Source organism: Haliaeetus albicilla, chromosome 3 (genome assembly GCF_947461875.1).
Source record: "Haliaeetus albicilla chromosome 3, bHalAlb1.1, whole genome shotgun sequence".
NCBI classification, from domain to species: domain Eukaryota; kingdom Metazoa; phylum Chordata; class Aves; order Accipitriformes; family Accipitridae; genus Haliaeetus; species Haliaeetus albicilla.
In genome coordinates, this window is record NC_091485.1 from 47,650,467 (window position 1) to 47,671,231 (window position 20,765).

General features: G+C 36.0%; 1 protein-coding gene across 3 annotated transcripts; it reads left to right on the forward strand.

The window, feature by feature from the left end:
• Positions 1-376: 376 nt before the first annotated feature.
• Positions 377-20,646, forward strand: LRRCC1 (leucine rich repeat and coiled-coil centrosomal protein 1). 3 transcript variants are annotated; one of them, XM_069779595.1, is made up of 20 exons: positions 377-523; positions 693-898; positions 1,232-1,297; positions 2,080-2,247; positions 3,832-4,001; positions 4,099-4,308; positions 5,086-5,288; positions 6,054-6,240; positions 6,572-6,720; positions 7,912-8,116; positions 11,230-11,369; positions 12,647-12,848; positions 13,893-14,078; positions 15,324-15,498; positions 16,250-16,413; positions 17,287-17,495; positions 17,689-17,826; positions 19,661-19,796; positions 20,056-20,182; positions 20,410-20,530. In XM_069779595.1, the coding sequence occupies exons 1-19, from the start codon at positions 465-467 to the stop codon at positions 20,149-20,151; spliced, it is 3,069 nt and encodes a 1,022-aa protein (XP_069635696.1). In that variant the 5' UTR covers positions 377-464; the 3' UTR covers positions 20,152-20,182; positions 20,410-20,530. The 3 variants fall into 3 exon arrangements, with proteins under 3 accessions (XP_069635696.1, XP_069635695.1, XP_069635698.1); XM_069779594.1 differs by lacking the exon at positions 20,056-20,182 and having other exon boundaries at positions 20,410-20,646; XM_069779597.1 differs by lacking the exon at positions 20,056-20,182 and having other exon boundaries at positions 5,086-5,249; positions 20,410-20,646.
• The last annotated feature ends 119 nt before the right edge of the window (positions 20,647-20,765 follow it).

Genomic DNA, 20,765 nt, shown 5'->3' on the forward strand with positions numbered 1-20,765 from the left:
TCAAAACCCGGTGGGAGCCCCAGATTTCACCAAAGAGACCCTGAGCTGGCAGGCCCACAGGCAAGTACTGAACCAACGCTCGAAGTGCTGCCAGGGCTTCCGTGCGTTAGATAACCCCTCTTCTACACAGGGACTCTGTGGCCCCTGCCGAGGCAAGGCCTATCCGAGCCCGTGGCAAGCTCTGAGCCACGACTGGAGTAAACTCTTAATACTGCATCGGCCCTAAAAGAAGTCCAGAGCCCCCAACCGCCTCCCCGAGGACAACGCGCAGCCGCCCCGCACGCCCTCTTCTGCGCGTGCGCCAGGCGAGGGAGCGGGGGGCGGGAATCAAAGCCGGGAGGCGCCGCTTTGCGGCGGGGTTGTCGTGAGGGCTTTGTGCCGCAGCCGTAAAGCACGGCGCGCTGCCGTTGGGAGGCGAGGGAAGTTTGAAGTGAAGTGGCGGCCCGTGTGGGTGAGGCGGCGGTATGGCGGGCGACCGCGACATCCCCGGCGAGCTCAGCCTCATGGATAAGGGCGTTAAGAGGTGAGGAGCTTGCCGGAGGGGCGGGTGCCCCACTGCAGCCGGCGCGGGGAGCTGGGCCCTCGGGGCGAGGGGAGGCCGCGGCTGTGGTGGGGCGCGGAGGGGGGTGGGGGGGTTAGAGCGGCCCGGGAATGGAGCTGCCCGGCTGATGGCAGGTGCCTTTATTTCGCAGCTTGCTGGAGGTCTCGCTGAGCTCGGACCTGCGCACGCTCAACGTGCACTGTAACCGTATCGCCAGAATCGAAGGGCTTGGCCACCTTCGGAATCTGCAGCATTTAGATCTGTCGTCAAACCAAATCCGCCGGATCGAGGGGCTGAGTTCCCTGGCTAATCTGCGCACCCTAAGCTTATCCTGTAACCTGATAACAAAAGTGGAGGGTCTGCAATCTTTGTGTCTGTCCGTTTAGCGACTCATGAAGCTTTTCTAAGAGTTGTGTTAGAGCTTGCTTATAATTAAGGTTATATGGCGTTAGTATGAGCTACTAAGTGTATTATTATTTAAATTTTTGAAAGAGTATATAGTCTCTGTAAGCTTTATCATAGCAAAATGCCTTCATTTAGAAGGAAAACCTGGTTTTTATATTATGATTATAGTTTATTGTCATATTTGTAGTTATAATTTTTAAAGGCTTATTCTGCAGTTTTGATTTGATGAAAGTAGACCATTCTTCTGCAAATCTTACTGTTTCTTTTTTTCCTCATTTTGTTCAGGACTGGAAAAACTCTTTAATTTAATTGTACTGAATTTATCGTATAATCGCATCCATGATCTCTCTGGTAAGTGACTTTGGCATGTTTGGTGGAATAAAAGCATTTGCCTCACTTTTAATTTTGAAAAACTTGGCCAAGTGTATTTTTAGAAGTTTCTAGTAGTTCAGCTAATTGACTGAGTAATGCTACTAAAGGTGGTAATTGCTGCTACTCTCAGCTTTCAAGTTTCTAACATCAAGGGTTGTTTTGAACTGGAATTTATTCTCCTGTATTTGTCAAGGCCAAGCTTGTTCACAAAGTAGCATAGTAAACATTTCAAACTTATTTCCAAAGTGAAAAATGCAATAGTCTTGGAAGATATTTCCAAAAGATTCATATCTTTCCATTATATAGGACAAAAATGCAAATTTTGATGTGATATGGAAGTTCTTTTCTAAATCAGTTTGTTGAAATGGTCAGTTGTTGCTTCTGACTAAGATTTTAAGCTACAGAATCAAGGGAGTTTGTGACAGAATATTAAAAAGAACATTGGTAACAATTTTGTTAATGAACTAAGTTTTAAAAAGGAACTCCAAGCAAAATGTTTATTTTTACGTGCTTGTTAACAGTGAGAAAATAATCTGTTTCTTTGAAGTTAGCTCTCATAACTAGCTTAAGTGTTGTGCTGTACGGTAGTGTACCATAGCTAATTAACTTATGTAGACAAGGACATGGAGCAAAAGTTGTTGCATCAGTTCCAGTTATGATGTATTATTTACTGAATATTTTTCAACAAGATGCCACTTGTTCTAAACCCTATAGTCTAGGATTGTAGCAGAAATCATTATTTTGTTTTCTTAAATTTTCAGGATTTCAGTCCCTTCATGGAACCAGTCATAAGATTAGCCATATTGACCTTCACGGCAACTGTGTAAACAATATTAATCACTTACTTCAGTGCACAAAGGGGCTGCGCTGTTTGACGAGTCTGACACTGGAAAAAAATGGAAAAGCCAATCCAGTTTGTCACACAGCAGGTATGGCTCTCATGCTGGGTAGATACTTTGTGCTCATTAAGTCAGTGACTTCCCTTAAGCTGTGAGCCAGGTTCTGAAACTTGCAAATTCATTCATAAACTGGCGAGCCTGCAGAAATCTAAATTCTGTCAAAATTAATTTGTTTTCCATAAATTCCCCCCCCCCCCCCCCCCCCGGGAATAATCTCAAAATTTAACTTCTCATATGCTTTGATAAGGCTCAACTTTTCACATACTTTAGGTTAAGGTGGGAGATAGACAAAGAGTCATGGGAGGAGAAAGTATTGCAGAAATAGGAGGGAAGGCATATTAATATTATAAGGTGGATGGAGAATTTGAAGAATGTGCATAGAGATATTGACTATATAGAAAGAGGGCAGGCTTGGGAAGTAGGTGGTCTTGTATTGATAGAGACTACAAGAGGAAAATCAGTAGTGAGCACTATTAGCCTTTCCTCCTTTTTCCCACAGCCTCTATAAGCAGTGACAGACTCTAAGATTCTCTGCAGTAATTAGCATTTTCATCAAAAAGTAGGCAGGGGTTTCACTAGGCAGCATGAAGACAAATTAGAGGAATGCGTGTGAATACATCACTTTCAGTTGTGTTGCCTAGAGCTTCTGGTTTGGGGGTAGGTTTCTTGTGCTGTTTAAATGTTACACCCTGTGTTCAAACAAGTTAAATTGTAGCATCCTGGTTTGGTGCAGGTTTTGTTTGTTTTCTTTGTTTGTGTATAAGAGGGGAAAATCTCCTACAGGAAGGTAGAAGTGGAGGATTGATACTTTTGGGACAGCTCAAAGATAATTTCATTACAAGGAGTAGAACAGTCGGAATTACGATAATACAAAATAACAACCATAACATGAGCATATAACTGATACAGGTGTAATATGTGTACAGTTCTTAGAAAAAACTCAGAGATAACTGAGGGAAGCCAAATAAGGTCTTGGTTAGTGTTTTCAAAAGCACCCATGAACAAGTTCTACAAATGCATTCAGGCACAACGGAAGCAGTAACAGGACTATCAAAGTTATCTGGGTAACTTAGAAAATTCCACTAGTTTTCTTCTGTAAGTATTTATGTGCCTCTTCCTATCTACCTCTTTGGTGGCACTTACTTTTGAAACTGCAATGTTCAGAAGCCCAAATTCTATTAAAGACATTTAACTTCAGTGAGTTAGAGTTTCATAATGCCTTATTTAATTCACTGAAAAAGGATGAAGTTCTCTTAAGACTTTTCAGAACCTGCCTTTCCATTATGTTTGTGTATCCTTGCAGTTGATAGAACTGTTTTGGTGCAGTACGCTGATACTAAAAGGTTGTCTGTGCAAGTACGGTGTGCTGATGGTGGTGGGGAAATCCCTGTGTAGACTATGACTAGGCAGGCAGCTTCCCAGTTAATTTGTTTTGTAACGTTATCTGTTGAAAGCCTTACATGTGGGGAAAGGCGAGACACTTGTAGATATCTCACTACTTATTTTTCTTCTATTAAAAATGTAACAAATGATTTAAGATGACAGGGTACCTAAAATATACTACACACCTCCTTTGGAAATTAATTTCAATTTACATGTGGTCTTTTCTGCAAGGTTATAGAGAAACTGTTCTTCAGACATTGCCCCAGCTAACAGCTCTAGATGGAAGAAATATTTCTGGTGATCCAGTGGACCCAGCAGAAGAAAACTGTTCAGATTTCCAGTGTTTAGAAGACATTTTGGGCTGTTTGGTTTCATCTGGGTGCCCCTCATCCAAAGATCAGGTGCCATAGTTTGTGTGTACTGATTTTAAAATTGATACATTTTATTTTTATATTGCATACAACTCAATGTTACAAGGATTGTCTTTCCCTTTGATAGAACTATGTAACCTTACCAGTGGTGACACCACATATTGACCAGGCGTTAGCTCATTTTCATCAACGTACAAGAATACCAGTACAAAGTGCCATCAGCTCCTCTACAGAGATTGTCTCATCTTCAGAACCAGAGAAGGCCGAACTTGATAAAATATACAGTGAGATAAGGATTAAAAAAATAGAAGATCAAATTTCACAGATACTGCAAAAGGTGAATTTTTTTCTGTGATGGCACAGAAAGTTTTGTTTGTAAAAGGAGGTGTACCTTTTGATAATGCAAAAGTTTGCTGGGACAGACTGGAGCATTTCTACTTCTATGTATGTGCTGACTTCATGCTAATGTGTTCTTAATAATTTTGAGAAACTGGGAATAATATAAAACCAAGTCTTTAAAACTGAAGATTGCACTCTGAATCACAAAAACTTTCATACTGAATAAAAATCATAGTGTACAGGACTAGGAGAACTATCTGATCATATTATATTAGAAAATTATTTTCTGTTTTTTACCCTGAAGCTATCAATATAGTAACTGAACCAGAGTAAAATATGAAATGCAGCAAAATATCTGATTATAGAGTTGGTAAAAATTAATTTTGCTAATAGCTGGTCTGATGTGTTTGTCAGGTATGTTTTTGTAACAGTTTGTGGTGTATCTTGCATGTTTGTGAGGCTTTTTTGGTTTTAAGAGCTGTATTTGGTTTACATTTTGCACGAAGTGTCTGCACCTAAGGATTTTACCAAACTTCAGGTATTTCAGGAAGATACAACTATACATTCTCAAGCATGCTGTTCTGTTGGGTTTATTTTATGTTTAAAACAACAGAATGTTTTAGCAAGGAGGGAAGGGGTTCTTTGGAAGCAGTTATTTACTTTTCTAACAAAATTATTTTGTGTGAACTTTTTAAAAATAGCACCCGAATAAGTGTTAGAAATTAGCCAATTAGAAATTGTAAAACGTACAGATAAAGCTTCGATCTGTTCTTAGGTATCTGATGCCTCAAGAAGGGAAGCTCCTCCAAATGTTCTCAAAGCTAAGAGAGACACAGATCCAACTTCTGAGAGTGAAAATGAGAGCGGGAAGGAGAACAACAGAAAGATTGTGAAAAGAAGCAAGATCCCTACTTACCGTAAAACTACCTTATCTACTAGGTATCATGCAAATCATCTTAAGAACAAAGTAACTGACAGGTATCCCAGTGTTTGCCACATAAAGCCGAAATGAATTAAGTTGAATATTGTCAGAGTGAATGTAGTCTGACTTGAAACATTTTGCTGCAAGTGGTTGGGTAAACTAGCTCTGTTAATGCTCTAAAAATTATTAGCTACTGAAGCTTCACTCAGTCATTTCCCTATATGAGCATTTTCTGTCTTTAGGGGAAAAGGAAATTGAACTGAAAATTCCAAAACAAACACTTTCAGAATTCTAACAGCTTATATTTTCATCTTTGTTTTAAATTGTGGTGACAGAATTATTCTCTACAGACGGAAGAATTGAGTCATTAAAAAGTAAAAATTTCATGGTGTCAGAACAATGGTCAAGAATATAACTGACTGTATTTTGTGATGAAACTGAGGATGCCATAGTAATTTGTTTGATTTATATAGTAAATATCAGAAGTGATGAATAGAAGATTATATAAATTGGAATATATTCGTTTACTCAGCCACTACAGCTACTGTGCTTCTCTAACATAGATATGAAACAATGTGATCATAAGATGTTTTTCAGGTAGCATCTACTAGTACTACATTATTTTTTACAGCTGAAGATTTGAATTCACCTGTTTGTTTTATGATCTGATTGCAAATTATTTTCTACGTGGTTTTGAACTCTCTACGACTCAGCTTCTACACAGAACTGTAAAACTTTGTCCCTTAAAAGGTGTTTGAATCCCCTGTTATTGTTTAAACTCTGCATATTCATAAATACACCTTGATGTCCTGCTATTATAGGGAAGAGAAGAAAAGTTCCTCAACATGTCCACGCTCCAGTCAGAGAGACTGTCATCTCAATTCATCATCAGATACTCGAGACTTGGAAGTAGTGGGAAGAAAAGCTGAAATATTAACTGGAAGACAGAGCAATATAGAAAAAGTAGAAGAAATTAATTCAAATGCCACAGAAGAAACAACATACCGAGTATGTTTTGCATCATTTCAAGTTAAATATGTCTTCACCTGAAGCCAAGCATATGTCTCCTGGTGAAACTTTAAAATTGGAGGTGACAAAAATAATTGCATGTAGATAGTATCAAAAAATAGCGGAGTTCTTATAGTGTCAGCTGGAAGAGAATTTATTTTCACTTTTATAGGGGTTTTTGACCTGGTTGCTTGCACTTTCCTCTGTCATCCATGAATTCCAGAAAGACAAAAAAAAAAATCTTGCTCTACAATTATGAATATTGTTTGTCATTTTTGGCTACATTTGAATGTTTCCTAGTAAGTTGATTCTTACCACGTTCTTGCTAAAGGCGCTGATTCAAGAACTGGATCAGGAGAAAGAAAGGAGATGGAAAGCAGAGCAAGCAGAGAAGAAATTAATAGAGCATGTCAGAGAGCTACAGAAGCATGCAAAAGAAGAAAAGAATATTCAAAGTATGGCTGTATACACTACAAACAGGTAGGGAGAATGCTGTAGTATAAGAGTTTGTTTGGGGTTTTTTTCATTTAAGACAATTCAACTTACAGGCTTAAGAAATGAGAATAGCTTTAAACAATGTACTTGGAAAAGAAAATAACACATCAAGCAGCAGTGCCAGAATTTCTTTCACTATTACCTAAAGAAATTCCTTTCTGCAGCTCTACAGCTTTCTTCCTGTTCTTTTCTCAGGACAGTATGTGTCACTTACCTCCATTTCTAGCCATTACTTTCCAAGGAATCTGTGTAATTGTACTTTGTCTTTCAGCTCAAGCTCTACTAGCTGTCTCCTACCATATTTTCAGCTTCCAATTCCCAATCTCCCTTTCCACCTATACACACAGCGTTCTTTTTTTTTTCCTGTGCGGTGCACTTGAACAAAGATGTTTCTGGCAGACCAGAGTTAGCCAATAGGCAATACGTTGCGTAGGTCAGGCCTAGCATGTCTTCCTAATAGACTGCTGTTGCCATCCTTTTAAGTTCTGAGCAGCATCCTTCCCCCCCGCCTCAAAAAAAAGGTTCTCCCTTCTAACAAAGCATTGTTTATTGTCAGCTATGATTGGAGATGTCTGCTTTATTTGTCTCTCTTAACTGCATTGTATTTATCAAAGACACACTTCCTTTCTTATAAGGAAGAAACAAGACAAGTGCTTCCTGAGTTACCATCCATGACTGACTGTGATTATTTCCCTGGGTTTTTTTTTCCTTTTTGTTCTAGGTTTACTTCCCACCTTTATTTGCTACCACCTTGGATAAGAGGCTTATTATGTTTCTTTTCTTTTGAGATAGATGTTACATCAAAAATTATTAGAATATTTACGGATATTGCAAAGTTTTCTGAAGAAAATTATTAAATTCTAAATTTATGAGTTGTTCAACTTCTGTGTAAAGCAAAATGATTCTGGAATGTCATTTTCTTAAAGACCTACCTATGAGGTTGTCTCCAGCTTAGTTGCTTTTAAAATGAAGCTCCGTATAGTAATGCTACACATGACTTCGGTAGTATTTTATGGTTTTTTAAACGGTTTTACGTGACAGTGCTGTAAATAGTAAGACCCAGCAAAGAACAAGATACAGTGCTACAATGCTTACTAATGTCTTTTTCTCAAGGTGTTTGGCATCAAACTAAATACTAAAATGTTTGTAATACAACTTTATTTTATTTATTCTCAGGTTAAAGGAATTGATATTGAAAGAGAGAGATGTTAAAACAAGACTGCAAGCGGATGTCCAACAGTTGAAGGGTGAAACTGAAAGACTTACTAATGAGTTAAATCAGTCAAGAAATAAAGAAGCAGAACATCAGAAGGCCATCCAAGCTTTAGAAGAAACACTATCCAAGATGGAGACACAGAGATTGCAACAACGAACAACAGAGGTAACTATCTTTCATGAGTAAATACTACAATGGCAACAGGATGACTACTGTAGTCCTAGATATTAAGAAACACTAGATTTTACAAGCCTTAAGCCTGAGTTTTCCACAATAAAAGCTGGGGCTTTTTTTCTACATAGTAGTAGTTAATAACAAGTATCCTTTTTAATTGTCAGCGAATGTCTTTTATAAATAGAAGTATGTAATGCGATTTGGCATTAAGATAAAGGAGAACAAGTCCTATGTACTTAACACTGAGAGTTGATATTTTCTGAAAATGTACAGTAACAAAGACAATTTTTCTGAAATGTTGCTGAAATCAAGGATTTTTCTAGCGAGATGGAAATCTGGTGTTTCTGTTTGTTTTGCTGATTTGAAGAATTAGATGCTTTTAATTGCAACCAGAACAAAACAGTAATTGCTGAGAACTTAAAGATTCTGGTGGTTTGGGGGTTGTTTGCTTGGGATTTTTTTGGTTTTGTTTTTACAGCTGGAGAAGATGATGCTTTTGTTGTCAAAGGCACTTTGTTCTGTACACAAATACATAATATCAAGATGCTGGACCAGATACTGCCACTGTTTCTGACAATAATTGGTGAATTTTCAGTGGCCAACTGCTGCATCCTCCAATATCTATTCCTATTGTTTGATTATATTCCTGTATCAGCCCATTTCTGTGTCACTGAACACATCCACTTACAGAAATTGAATCTGAATATATGCATCCTGAAAAGTCTGAACTGCTAGTATGGTGCTTTAGGGTATGTCATCACTCGGATACTCTAAAAGGAAACAGAGTTGGGGAGTGTACTGACAGCCTAACTGCAAGTGCCATTTAAGTTATGGATTAACCACCCTCCACTTTAGGCTCCTATTTAGACACCTGAGTGGCTCTTCCATTTTTTTTCCTTACCTGTAAATACCCTGGAGCTATTATGGATCCAGAAGTGACCTTCAGTTTACATCATGTGTCTGCTTGTCACCTTGAAAAGCACTAAATTTAGTGATTTACAGAAGTTGTTGGGGTTTTTGTTTTATTTTTTTCTTTTCCTATAAGAAAGGAAGTACTTATTGGTGTATGAGGCTTTTATTTTTCCTTTAATGAGTTTATAGAAATAAGTAAACTCTCTTGATGATAGTAGCATCATTTTTATCCACTGCAAAACTTAAGGGAGGGTCTTTGCTCCTGACTTTAAGATCTTGTAGCAAATACTCTTTAATAATTATGTTTCAAAGAATAATCATCATGCTGTAGAAACTAAATGCTCTTTTTGAATGTTCAGATTTAATATACCTTTGGCCTATTATCAACTCAAAGATTAACAAATTCTAGCATATTTTATAGAGCTTTCTCATTGTACATATTGGCAATTACCTTCAGTGGTAAATTATGGCTACTCTAGCTAGTAACTCTTAAGAATTTCAGTCAACATTACTAGATTACTTTAAGGGATTCAAGATAAGTTACTATGCAAATAAGTCAAGTTACTATGCATCTAAATGTGTACCCTATTTTCTAGCAGTCTTTACACTTGCATGTGTTCTCACTTGAAATTTTTGGGTTTAAGTGCTTCAATTTAGGAGAGAATTGCTTCACTTCATCCACAAAACAACAGGAATACAGCGAGGTGCATCCAAATGTTACTCATGAAGAGGCTTAACATGTAGAACATAAGAACTTAGCTTCATACTCAAGCCTCACAACAATTTTCATACAACTGAAGTTACTGTATGAACTACTGTATGGCATTCTCAAGCTGGAACTCATAACATGCAGCAGCACTTATGTATCTTAAGGGACACTGCAGGAGATGATAAACATTGGAATGTTTTATTTCTCAGTGCAGGACATTCCATACAGCTGTTCCTTAACTTTTTTTTTTTGTTTTGATTGCTTGTTCAAAAATCAAGTTGAGGGGATTGTTGTGATGGAATTCTGAAATAAAACAGGCTTGGGAAATTTTTTTTTGGTCTTTTGTTTTGTGGGGTTTGGGGATTTTTTGTTTGTTTTCTTGTGAGAGAAAGTAAACTGGTTTGTGTTCTCGCTCTGCCATTAGATAACTGACACTTAGAGTAATCTTGAGTACTCCATTAACCATTCACAGATTTGATACTCTGGAAAGCAAAGAGATTAGAATTGTGTAAGTACAGAATGTGGAGACCCTTTGCTTTGCTTAGGAGGACAGATTGACAAGATAAGTTGTTGCTGCTCACTGATTGAGCACAAAAGGCAATCCTTGATGAATGCTACAAATAATGATTAGGAGTAAGAATATCTCCATTGACGTTGACTCTGCTACTTCTGTTGCATGTTCTAACTTGCAGCCTTCTGAAGTGTCTTGATTCTGAATTACCATTTCATGAGTAATTAAAACCTTTTTTTATAGCTTTTTTCATATAATTTTCTTCCTACTTGTTGAGTCAGAAAAGACAGCTTTGTATGTAAAAGGCTTAAGATTATAAAATGGAATTACTCATAAAAGCTTGCATCGCGTATGCTACCTGGTGTTTATATTGATTCTCCACTTTTTGTAAAATCATTAGAAAGCAGCTCTGTTCAGCAACTTTAAACTGTAAAACTCTGAAAGATACATTTTTCTGTAACTGGAGTGTTGAAACAAGAAAGTTATATTGAATACCTCTAAAAATGTTTTGCTTGAAACTAATACAAGTATTACAATACAAGAGTTTGTAATTGAGAAAATCATTCTGCCAATATACTTTTTTGACTTCTGCAGGACACTTTCAGGTTCTTTATAGATGAAGTAAATGTCCTTGGTTCTTCATGAAAGTTGCTTTGTGTTGTAAGTTAAGCTAAAACTTAATTTTAAACATCTTGTCTTAAATTTCTGCAAGTGTAACAAAATATATTAAGTTTAAAAAAAAAAAAACCACCAAAAAAACCTTCCTTTGTCTTGGACTAGGTAACATAATAAAATTCCATAAAATTTTGTGAAAAATACTGAGAATTGTGGAGCTTGCTGTAAACATAATGGCCCACATAGACATGTATAAAACTGTATTAAAGCACCTGTTCCTTTGTATTCTAGTGTAAGACATGAAGAATAAGTTACAGTTTCAAGAAAATCTTATTCCTCTTTATGAATTCTACACAGATGAAACAGGTGCAAGAAGCAGAGCTTAGAGCATCAGCAAATGAAAGAGAAGTACAGTTACTTCGAATATCCTTCCGACAACAGAAGGAGAAGGTAAAACAACTACATGAACTTCTTGTATTAAGAGAGCAAGAGCAAAGGTATGGGGTTTTCTATTTTCTTTTCACAAGTTAATAGAGATGCTAGTGTTGCAAACATTTTTTTTTGTTTAAATGTGTTCTGCAAAGCGTGTGTGGTTTTGTTTTTAATGGGAGAGATGTTCTTTGTAAAAATGTAGACATCTTCTCACCTATTTTCTTGCTCATTTAAGAATATCTTCGTATCTTGTGGGTTCCTGATTCATCAGTTCATGAAGGCAACTGTGTTCTTCTGGCCTTTCATTTGATAGGTTCTTATTATATGGCTGAACTCTTTATTTTAAATACTTGATCTTTAATCCAGGAAATAATCACATAGAAGTAAAATTGCATTCAAATTATTGCCTGAAGATCTGTATAAACTACAATAACACAAAGTGTTCCAAAAAAAGTCAGCTTCTACAGTATCTTTCTTTACGGTATGTGGGTGGCTTGCCTGGATGTTTTCCTCTTTTCGGAGAATACTTGAACATAAGTTCTATACTGTTTAGCTAATACAAATGTGTGTATAAACTAAAGCAACGAGTGGTGTGTGGTATACTAGTATGTGAGGGAAGTTATTAATAAAATAAACTGGTTACATTTGCTAAATTTTACAAGGACAAATGTATTGAGATACTAAGATAACTGCAGGTTTAGATGGGAAGAATCTGATAGCTGTGTCTTGAGAACTTCCAATTATTATCTCATAAATTTCCAAAAGATATAATGAAAAGGGATACATTTTGTGTTTGTGTTTTAAAGCAGATGAACAGAGTAGTCTTAAAGTACAGGGTGCTTTTGCTTCAACATTCTCCTATAGAGATGCTTCCAAACAGGAAGGAAGCTTATCCTGGAACCCTGTAGGTCTCCATTGCTGCTGCTTTTCAGGTTTTGTGTCTGAGTGAGAAGTAACAGGTGTTCAGTGAGGGTGAAGAAAATTACTGCCAAAGAGGGTATCTGGCTATACAGTGCTTTTCCCCAACTCCAATGTCTCTTCCAGATCTTTAGTAGCAAAGCAAATAAATGCTAATTAACAGCAAAAAAAGCAATTGAATAATTTCTACAAAAGTTTGAATTAAAAAGTAAGGTTGTTCCTTTGGGTGTTTTAACAGTAGTCAACACAGTCTTCCTCATCCCAGAGCCATTGTCATAGAAGACTGCAATCTGTCTGTGAAACTAAGGAATTTATCCCATTTATTATGTAATTTATCCTTTTTAAGAAATACTAAGGAAATGAATTGAAACAGTTTTGAGAGATACTGCAGTTCTTGTGTCAATTATATGTTTGGTAACTTCAGGAAAGAACTTGAAACCCGAGTTCCTTTAAATGGACCTGAATTTCAAGATGCTTTGTCAAAAGAAGTGGCTAAAGAGGAACAAAGGCATGAACAGTGTGTTAAAGAACTTCAGGAGAAAATTACTATGTTAAACCAGAAGTACAAAGAGTTAGAAGATGAATTTCGTTTAGCTTTAACTATTGAAGCAAAAAGGTTTAAAGAGGTAAGACTAAGAGAACATTTCATCTCAAAGTAGGTGGAGTTGTAGTTCTCTTAAATGTGTTGGTTTGGGGTTTGGTTTTTTTGTTTGTTTGTTTGTTTTGTGGGGTTTTTGATCCTTAAGGTCTTAGGTCCAAGGAGTCATCTAAAAATTCTGGTAGTAAGCTTTGAAATATCAATGATGAGAACATAGACACCAAATGCCAAGTCAGCACTCAAAAAACCCAGCATTTTTGTTCATAAGTAAAAGTTAATCAAAAGAAATTAGAAAAACTTCTATCTGGTCGTATTAATATCTTCTAAAAGATGTTGAGTTCCATTAGAATATATTCAATTATTGTAAAAACTCTTTGTGGTGCTTTGATAAGGTTATGGCTACATGTTTGCCAGTGTATTTAATAATAAAGTTCCCTATTGTTTAGCTTTTCAAAACTAAATTTTGGATATGCATTTTGAAATTTAAATTCAAAACTTGATTACTAAATTCCTTAGATAACTTATTTCTATGGCTAGTGTTCACATTATTTCATATGTTAAATGAAATAAGATTATAAATGCTTTACCTTCACTTAAACTTGTTTTTCTTCATTTTAAATCAGTTGGATATATGGAAGAAGGGAAAGAAAAGATTGGTTTTTTCACCCTTCAAATCTTTCCCTTGCAAGGAAAAAAAATAGAATTAATTTTAGGTTATACTTTCCAGATTTTAATGTTAATCTTAACAATGAGATTAAACCAAGACATTGTTTTCATTTCCCAAGCTATGGTTTTTCTGCTCTGCTTCCCATCTACCCATGAATTTTTTTTTTTTTTTTTTTTTTTTTTTTTTTTTTTTTTACAAATCTGTAGCTGAGCAGAACCAGTTTTTTGAGTTGAATTATTACCAACAAACTGGTAGAAAACCAATTTCAGGTATTCACTAATTTCACATACTGTTGATGAACTTCTGTTTCTTCCTTTATTTGAAATTCAAATGTCATTTGTGTGTATGTATACACAATTCTTCGAAACGTTAGCATTTTTCAAGTCTTATCTTATAAAACTTCAGGTAAAACAGGGTTTTGAAAATGTTGCTGCTGATCTAGTTGAACATAAACGAGCCCTGTCTGAGTCTGAACAAAAGGAAAAAGAGATGGCAAGTCTGATCCAAGACCTGACAAGTATTGTGAAAGAACAGAAAACAAAGATTGCAGAATTAACAAAATCAAATGAAGAAGCTACAGCAAACCTAAAGGTATTTGTTTCAAAACATTTAAACATGCATACATGTTTTTTTGGGTAATATTTTATCTATAAAAGTAATAATTTCATACAAGTTTGACTGACTGAAAGACACTCGTTGCCCGCTGCGCTGAAACAGAGTATTCCACATCAGCCTTTATTCTTGAATCTTGCACTTCTATTTCTCACTAACACTGCTTCCCATATAGCAAAATCTAGACCATTTGTGTCTTCAGAAGCGCACTTCTTGCCTTGTGAGCTCTAGCAGTTTGTATATCGTCAAGTGGTCACTCTAAACTGAGATTTTAAAACCTACATTCATAGCCCTCACCCTTTGTAAATTCACAGTAATTGGAATATGATTCTGCAGTGGTCCCTGTATGTGAAGTAAAAATGAAATTGAACAAATAATCAAGTGTAGTTATTAGCTTATTATCTGAGAGCTGCATAAAATTAGCAGTATTAGTCATTATCTACTAATTGTCTAATTTTAATGTTAAATACTGTGGGCTCAGTTGCTTTACCTTACACTACTGATCACCGTACGGTAACATGTTATAGTACTACATTGTCTGTAAATAATTCTTTAAAATCTTAGGAACCGAACTTTCAAACTGTTGTGTGATCCAGTCCATGTATGTATCCAGTCCATCTTTATGTTAAAACTTCTGTGTGGTACAACCCCTGCACAGCTGTTTCTGATCTCCTCTGTACGTGTTGCTGTTGGGGTGTCCAAACATTGTGCTGCAATATAGAATAGGATTCTGCAAGTCAGTGATGCTGCTAAAAACAAAATTTAAAAATAGCTATGTTAAACAGCTGCAATCTGTAAAACAAAGTAGCCCACGTAACTGAAGATAAAACTTTTTCATAGGAAGTGGAAGTTCATCCCAGCTTCTGTCTGTTTTCTTTTGATTTGGTTTTTAATATCTTAACTTGACTTTGTTTCCCTTTTTTTGACTTGTGCATTTATAATTCTAAACAGGTGTTTATAATGGCATTGATAATTTAAGGTGGCTATTTAGAAATCAGCCTTACAGTTTTCTGGGATTGAAGTATGTCTATTTGAAGCAAACATTTGTGTTTCATTATTGGGAAGAGATGCAGTTAGAACCTTGTATGCAAGCAGAATGTTTCTCAGTTAACTTAATTTGCTGTGTATAACTATTACTTTCCTAGCTGCTTAGTATTGATTTGGAATTCTGAGTACTTGTTTTAAAGGATCTTAATTGTCTTTTTTCAATTTTCATTCATACAGTGTCGAACAGAAGAACTTGAAACGCTGACTGAGGAGGACAAACAGAAGGCTGTTCAAGTTGAACTTCTGAAAAAGGAAAATGGAAAACTTATTTCTCAGATGACAGCCCAGGAATCTGTGATTGATGGGTTAAAAATGGAAAGAAAAATATGGGGGCAGGAGTTGGCACAACAGGGTAAAATAACTTTTTTTTTTTCATTTTGCAGAAAAAAAATGGTGGTGTTCAATGTCATACCTTTCAAATAAACACTCCAATATAGTTGTAATCATGACAGGGTCTCTGGATGCCTTGTTGATCTTATCCAGTTATAAAGATGATGTGCAAAACCAGATCTTCTGTAGTACACAGGCCATTATAGGAACTATAAGAGCAGCTGGGGTACTTGTTTGCAAATATCATTTATGTATTTCCCCAAAATGTCAAAACACCATAATATTATACAAAGAACTTTTAAATATGAAACTAGGAAAACAAGGATTTGTAGATAGTGGTACATGATGTTACTTGTCTGTCAGATAAGTTTAATGTGAAAATTTCAGTATATATCTTAAAAAAAAATATAATAAATTGTTAAATACTGGGTGAAAAAAAGCTTGGGCTTTTTTCATTTTTCCCTTATTTGCGTGACTCAGCACCACCTTGTGGGTTCTTTGAGACTGGCTGGGTCTGTAAGAATTAGTGTTGACTTTTATCAGAGAAGTTTTCAAAGGGTAAAATACAGACCTTCAGTTCTACATTTCATCTTAAGTGTTACCTACCTACAGATTAAAGCCCTACAGTGTTTGCAGTGGGTAAAACGGTCAGTCATGTTACGTTTTTAAGGTGGTTCTTACCTTCACCTCCCCCCCCATCCCCACCCTGGACATGATACATCTTGGTCATCTGTGAAATGGGTGCTGTAGTGTGACTATCCTGTTTTATCTAGGAGCTCACCTTGCTCAAGATCGGGGAAAGCTGGAGGCAAAAATTGAAGTTTTAACGAATGAGATTGAGATGTTAAAAAAGCAAAAGGAACAGGACAGTGATACTATAAGAATTAAAAACAAAATAGTGGATGATCAGACAGAAACAATTAGGAGATTAAAAGAAGTAAGTGCCATGTCTGACAAGTTGTGTGCTTAGCTAAAATTAAGACTTGCAGTGAAAGTTATTGTAAAGGCTGTAATGAAATTTGGCTCTGCTCTCCTAGTTTACTAACTCAGAAAGCACAGTCAGGCTGCCAGTGGCAACTGATTTCACTGAGAGCGGAAGAGGGCCTTGTATTAACTTGATGTAGAGATGCTACTTCAGATCTCTCATTGAACCATATTTATATAAAGACCTTTTTCTTTGCCTTGCTTCAAGTTATTCTTGATAATGACTTTGAGAGAGGAAAACCGAGGACAGCATAATTCTTCCTGTTTGTTTAAAAGAAAAGGGGAAAAAAAAATAATTTAAAGTTTGTTTTAGGTTTATTTTACAATGCAAGTATTTTTTTGCTTGTTAAGTCTTGTAAATCAGTATTTTAACAGCAGAGCTACTATGTTTTATTCTATTAATTCCATTCATCTCACTTAGAGACTTAAGACTTTAGCTTATTCATCAGAGCAAAGTTTTTATAGCATGTTATGTCAGTTAAGGTTAGACGTGTTACTCATTAAACTATATAGCCACATAACAATGTGAGCTCAGTGATTTGTATATGTAGAATAAGTTGTTGTATTAGAGTTCTAAACTTTTTCTTGGTTTCAATTTCAGATTCATGTTTTCATGATTATTTTTTTTAATTCTGACTTCTTTCAGATGATGATTATTTAACTGGCTGTTGCTTTACTAAGTGTTTTTCATATAATACCTTTAGAAGAGTAAACTTTCACATGTCCCTCTGCTTTATTCCAGCATAGACTAAACAGATACTCTTAAAGGGTAACAATAAAGTTAAAATGAAGGGAGTTTGTGTTCTAAAATATTTATCTTCTAAAGGGCTTACAAGAAAAAGATAAACAAATCAGAAAACTGCAGGAAGAAAATCTGGAAGCTCGGAAATTTTTTCAAGTACAACTGGATGAAAAAGCTGCTGACTTTGAAGAGCTAATGGAAAAATTAGAAAGGCAAAATGAAAGAAAAGAGGAATTAAAGCAACTGCTAGAAGAAAAAGAAGTAGAACTTGATGACATTAAGAATGCACACAGGTGATACAAGTGGCAATAATTCTTTGGGATCATAATAATATGCAACACTGCTCTGAAGTTACTCTATGTTCAGAGAGTACTTCCTTGCTGTTAAAACCCACAAAAATGTGGAAAAATGGAAGCATGGAAAACTTTCTGCCCTCCTAAGAAGTAGTATCTACATTCATTGTAAATATGTGCATTTTATTTTCAGCACACTGAAAAAGAAGTGGCAAGGTAAAGGAGAGCTATTAAGCCAGCTGGAGGTGCAGGTTAAACAAATGAAGGAGAACTTTGATGTCAAAGAGAAGAAGCTGATTGAAGAGAGAAATAAAAGTCTTCAAACTCAGAGGTGAACACCTTCATAGCTTATTTTGTGACTGCTTGTATAGAGTTTCACTGTTAATATATATACAAAAATGTCTGATTATATGGTGAAAGAATGCATAATACTTTTAAGTACTTGGTGAGCCCAGTTGCTGCGAACTCTGTGTGCATAGAAGTAATTCTTGCTATACAGGTGACTTACTTTGAGGAACTAGCATTCAGTTATAGCATTCGTCCTTGAAACTTCTTAGCTATGTTCCCATTTTCTTTGAAAATAATGGGAGCCTACACTCGTTCCTCCCTAGTATGCCCAATCCACCACAATGCTTTTGGCTTACCTCTGTGAGGAAACTCCATGTCATGCTTGCATGATAGGGACTCTTCTACATGCTGGCTGGAGTCATGCAGTAAAGATGCTTGTGCATGTGAGGCACAGTCTCACAGTCTGTAGCAGGGTTTCTTTGAGCATGAGCCTGTCAACCTTCTAGCTTGTGACCAGGGTGCGTGGGACAAACTGACTGCAAATCACAGGTCAAGCCAAGCAACTGTGGCTGGCATTTGGGCTTATGAGGAGAGGCCACAGTGCTTCACAAACATCTGTGTAGGAATATGAAAATACCTTGTGCACTGTGTAGGAAATTGAGGACAGATCCTCAATACTTATCACAACAATACTAATAAATATGTCAGTCTGTGACAGACTGTTTAGAAGTTACCTCTCATTCTCTTCCCATACAAGTAGCAACAGGTTTTTAATTGGTTTTATTTTTCCTCTTGTACTGTCAATTTTTTTGAGCAGTTAATAGTAAATATGAGATGTTACTGAAACATAGTCATAACCCAGAAAATAGTCAGGGACTTGGATGATGCTTAGTTATTTCATATGCTTCTGGCATTATGGAGAAGTATGGTAGACTGCTGCCTGTCATGAGCTTAGATTGTTAGTGTGATTTTTTACCTTATTCTTTGGCCCCTTTGTCTTATTTTTCTTCCTTCCTCTCAATTATTCTTAAGAAAAGATTAGCTGGTTAATAAGACTGCATATTTATCTAGCAGTGATAATCACACTGTTACTGAAGGAATAAGCTAGTATGACTAAAGTATTTGGCTTTACACTTTTAAATTAAACACTTCGATTAATTATACTTTTGCTGTTATTTTAAGGGAGGTCATCTGATTAATAAATGAAAGAAAATATCTTGATGGTCAAGTTTGATTCAAAGAAACTCCAAACAACAAACAAAAAAACAAAAATCAGCCACCTCAAATAGTCAGTAGTACTAGGTTTTGGAATTGTTGGAAGATCAGTGGTGAAACTGAAATTTTGTCCCAAATAATTCTGTTTGCTCTCAAAATTGGTGTAAATTAATTGTATAGTGGAATAATTTACCTTGCTTTCTGTTGCTAGATAGTTTAGAATTATCCCCTAAAGGAGAATTTGCTTGAAGGAAATGCTTCACTACTGTGAAGCAAACATTTTTCTATTTCTGTGAGACACAGGCTTACAGGCTGTTTACAGAATCATGTAGTTCAGTCATTGACTTCTCAGGAAGCAAAAGCATAACAAGTAGATGTTTGAAAACAGGTGGAGTTCTTATCCACGTTGACAGTAACAAACCCGAATCTTCATATTCTTTGCTAGTGATTAAATGCTTCTGCTAAGAGGAATGCCAGAAACTTTAAACATGGTGCGTAAAACTAGAACACGTACTTGAGAAAACAGGACATCTTCTGATGCTAGATATTGAAATAATTGTCTTCATGTCTGTTATCAAAACCTTATCGAAGGCAGAACTGGGCAAAGCAAAATACTTGAGTTGTTTGCAGGAGTGTGATTTATTGTTTTTATCACTTTTTAGGATTGCTGTGGAAAAGCTTCATGAAATGGATGATGCTTTTAGAAAACAACTGGAGTCAATGTTGGCAGCTCATCAGGAAGAACTATTGCAGCTAGCAAATGAAAAGGAAAAACAAATTGAAGCAGCAAATGAAAAAGTAATGTTAATACTAAATTTGTTTACTGTATTTCCATTTTTCTTCTACAGCTGCTACAACAGTGGTGCTTGGAAGTCACGTGTCTGTATCTATCTGGCTAATCTCTGGACGAGAACAGCCCTGTTTGAGTACTCAATCTTTGCGCAGCAAGAAAATCTCTAGTGCTGTACCATCATGAGGTTCTGTATTCAAGCAAAGTTAAGTTGCATGCTACGTAGCTGTTATGAGTCGATAGCTAAACATTTCCTTATCTGTACAGGCAAGAATAATGATGATTGTGCCAGATAATCCATTTAACTCACCTATGCCAGTGTTAACAGTTACTCGTCCTGTCATATACTGCATTCTTCCTTAGTGTGACAACTGGTGCTTTTTCTGCATAGCAGGTATTTTGCGTTTTGATACATTACTTGCTATTTCCTAGCAAATTAATACTTTTTTTTAAAGCAAAATTCTGCTACTGCATCCAATGTCCAAAGTAGTGCATTGGTTATTTACCATAAGTGTATAACTCCTGCATTGCTTACCAGTGTTAAGAATTGCCAAGATTAGGTAGTTTTAGGTATATTACAGATCAGATAGAATTCTTATTTTTCCTTATGTGCTCTTTCAGGTTTATTATGTTGAAGAAGAAATGCGGCAGCTTCTGCAGGAAACAGCAAACAATAAAAAAGCCATGGAAAATAAAATAAGACGACTTACACATGCACTGAATGATATTCAACAAGATCTTTGAAGATTATTAATATGTACACTAAGAATGTGTATTACACAAACTTAAGCAAATTCATACACTACAATGCACTTTTCCTTGTTTTCTAGAGAATAAATTCTTTGTGATATATTTTGATGGTTCAGGAATCAGACATAGATATTTTTACATATATAACAGTTATTTTTAACCTTTGGTTATTTTTAACTTTTGTCAGAATGGGTCAAAACATATATAGATGAAATGCATCATCTGAA

Excerpts from the sequence above, each read along its gene's own strand:
- LRRCC1 (XM_069779594.1), top strand. The coding sequence starts at position 465 with ATGGCGGGCGACCGCGACATCCCCGGCGAGCTCAGCCTCATGGATAAG. Across the intron at positions 8,117-11,229 it reads TGCAACAACGAACAACAGAG|ATGAAACAGGTGCAAGAAGC; the intron begins GTAACTATCTTT and ends AATTCTACACAG. Across the intron at positions 14,079-15,323 it reads AAGCTACAGCAAACCTAAAG|TGTCGAACAGAAGAACTTGA; the intron begins GTATTTGTTTCA and ends TCATTCATACAG.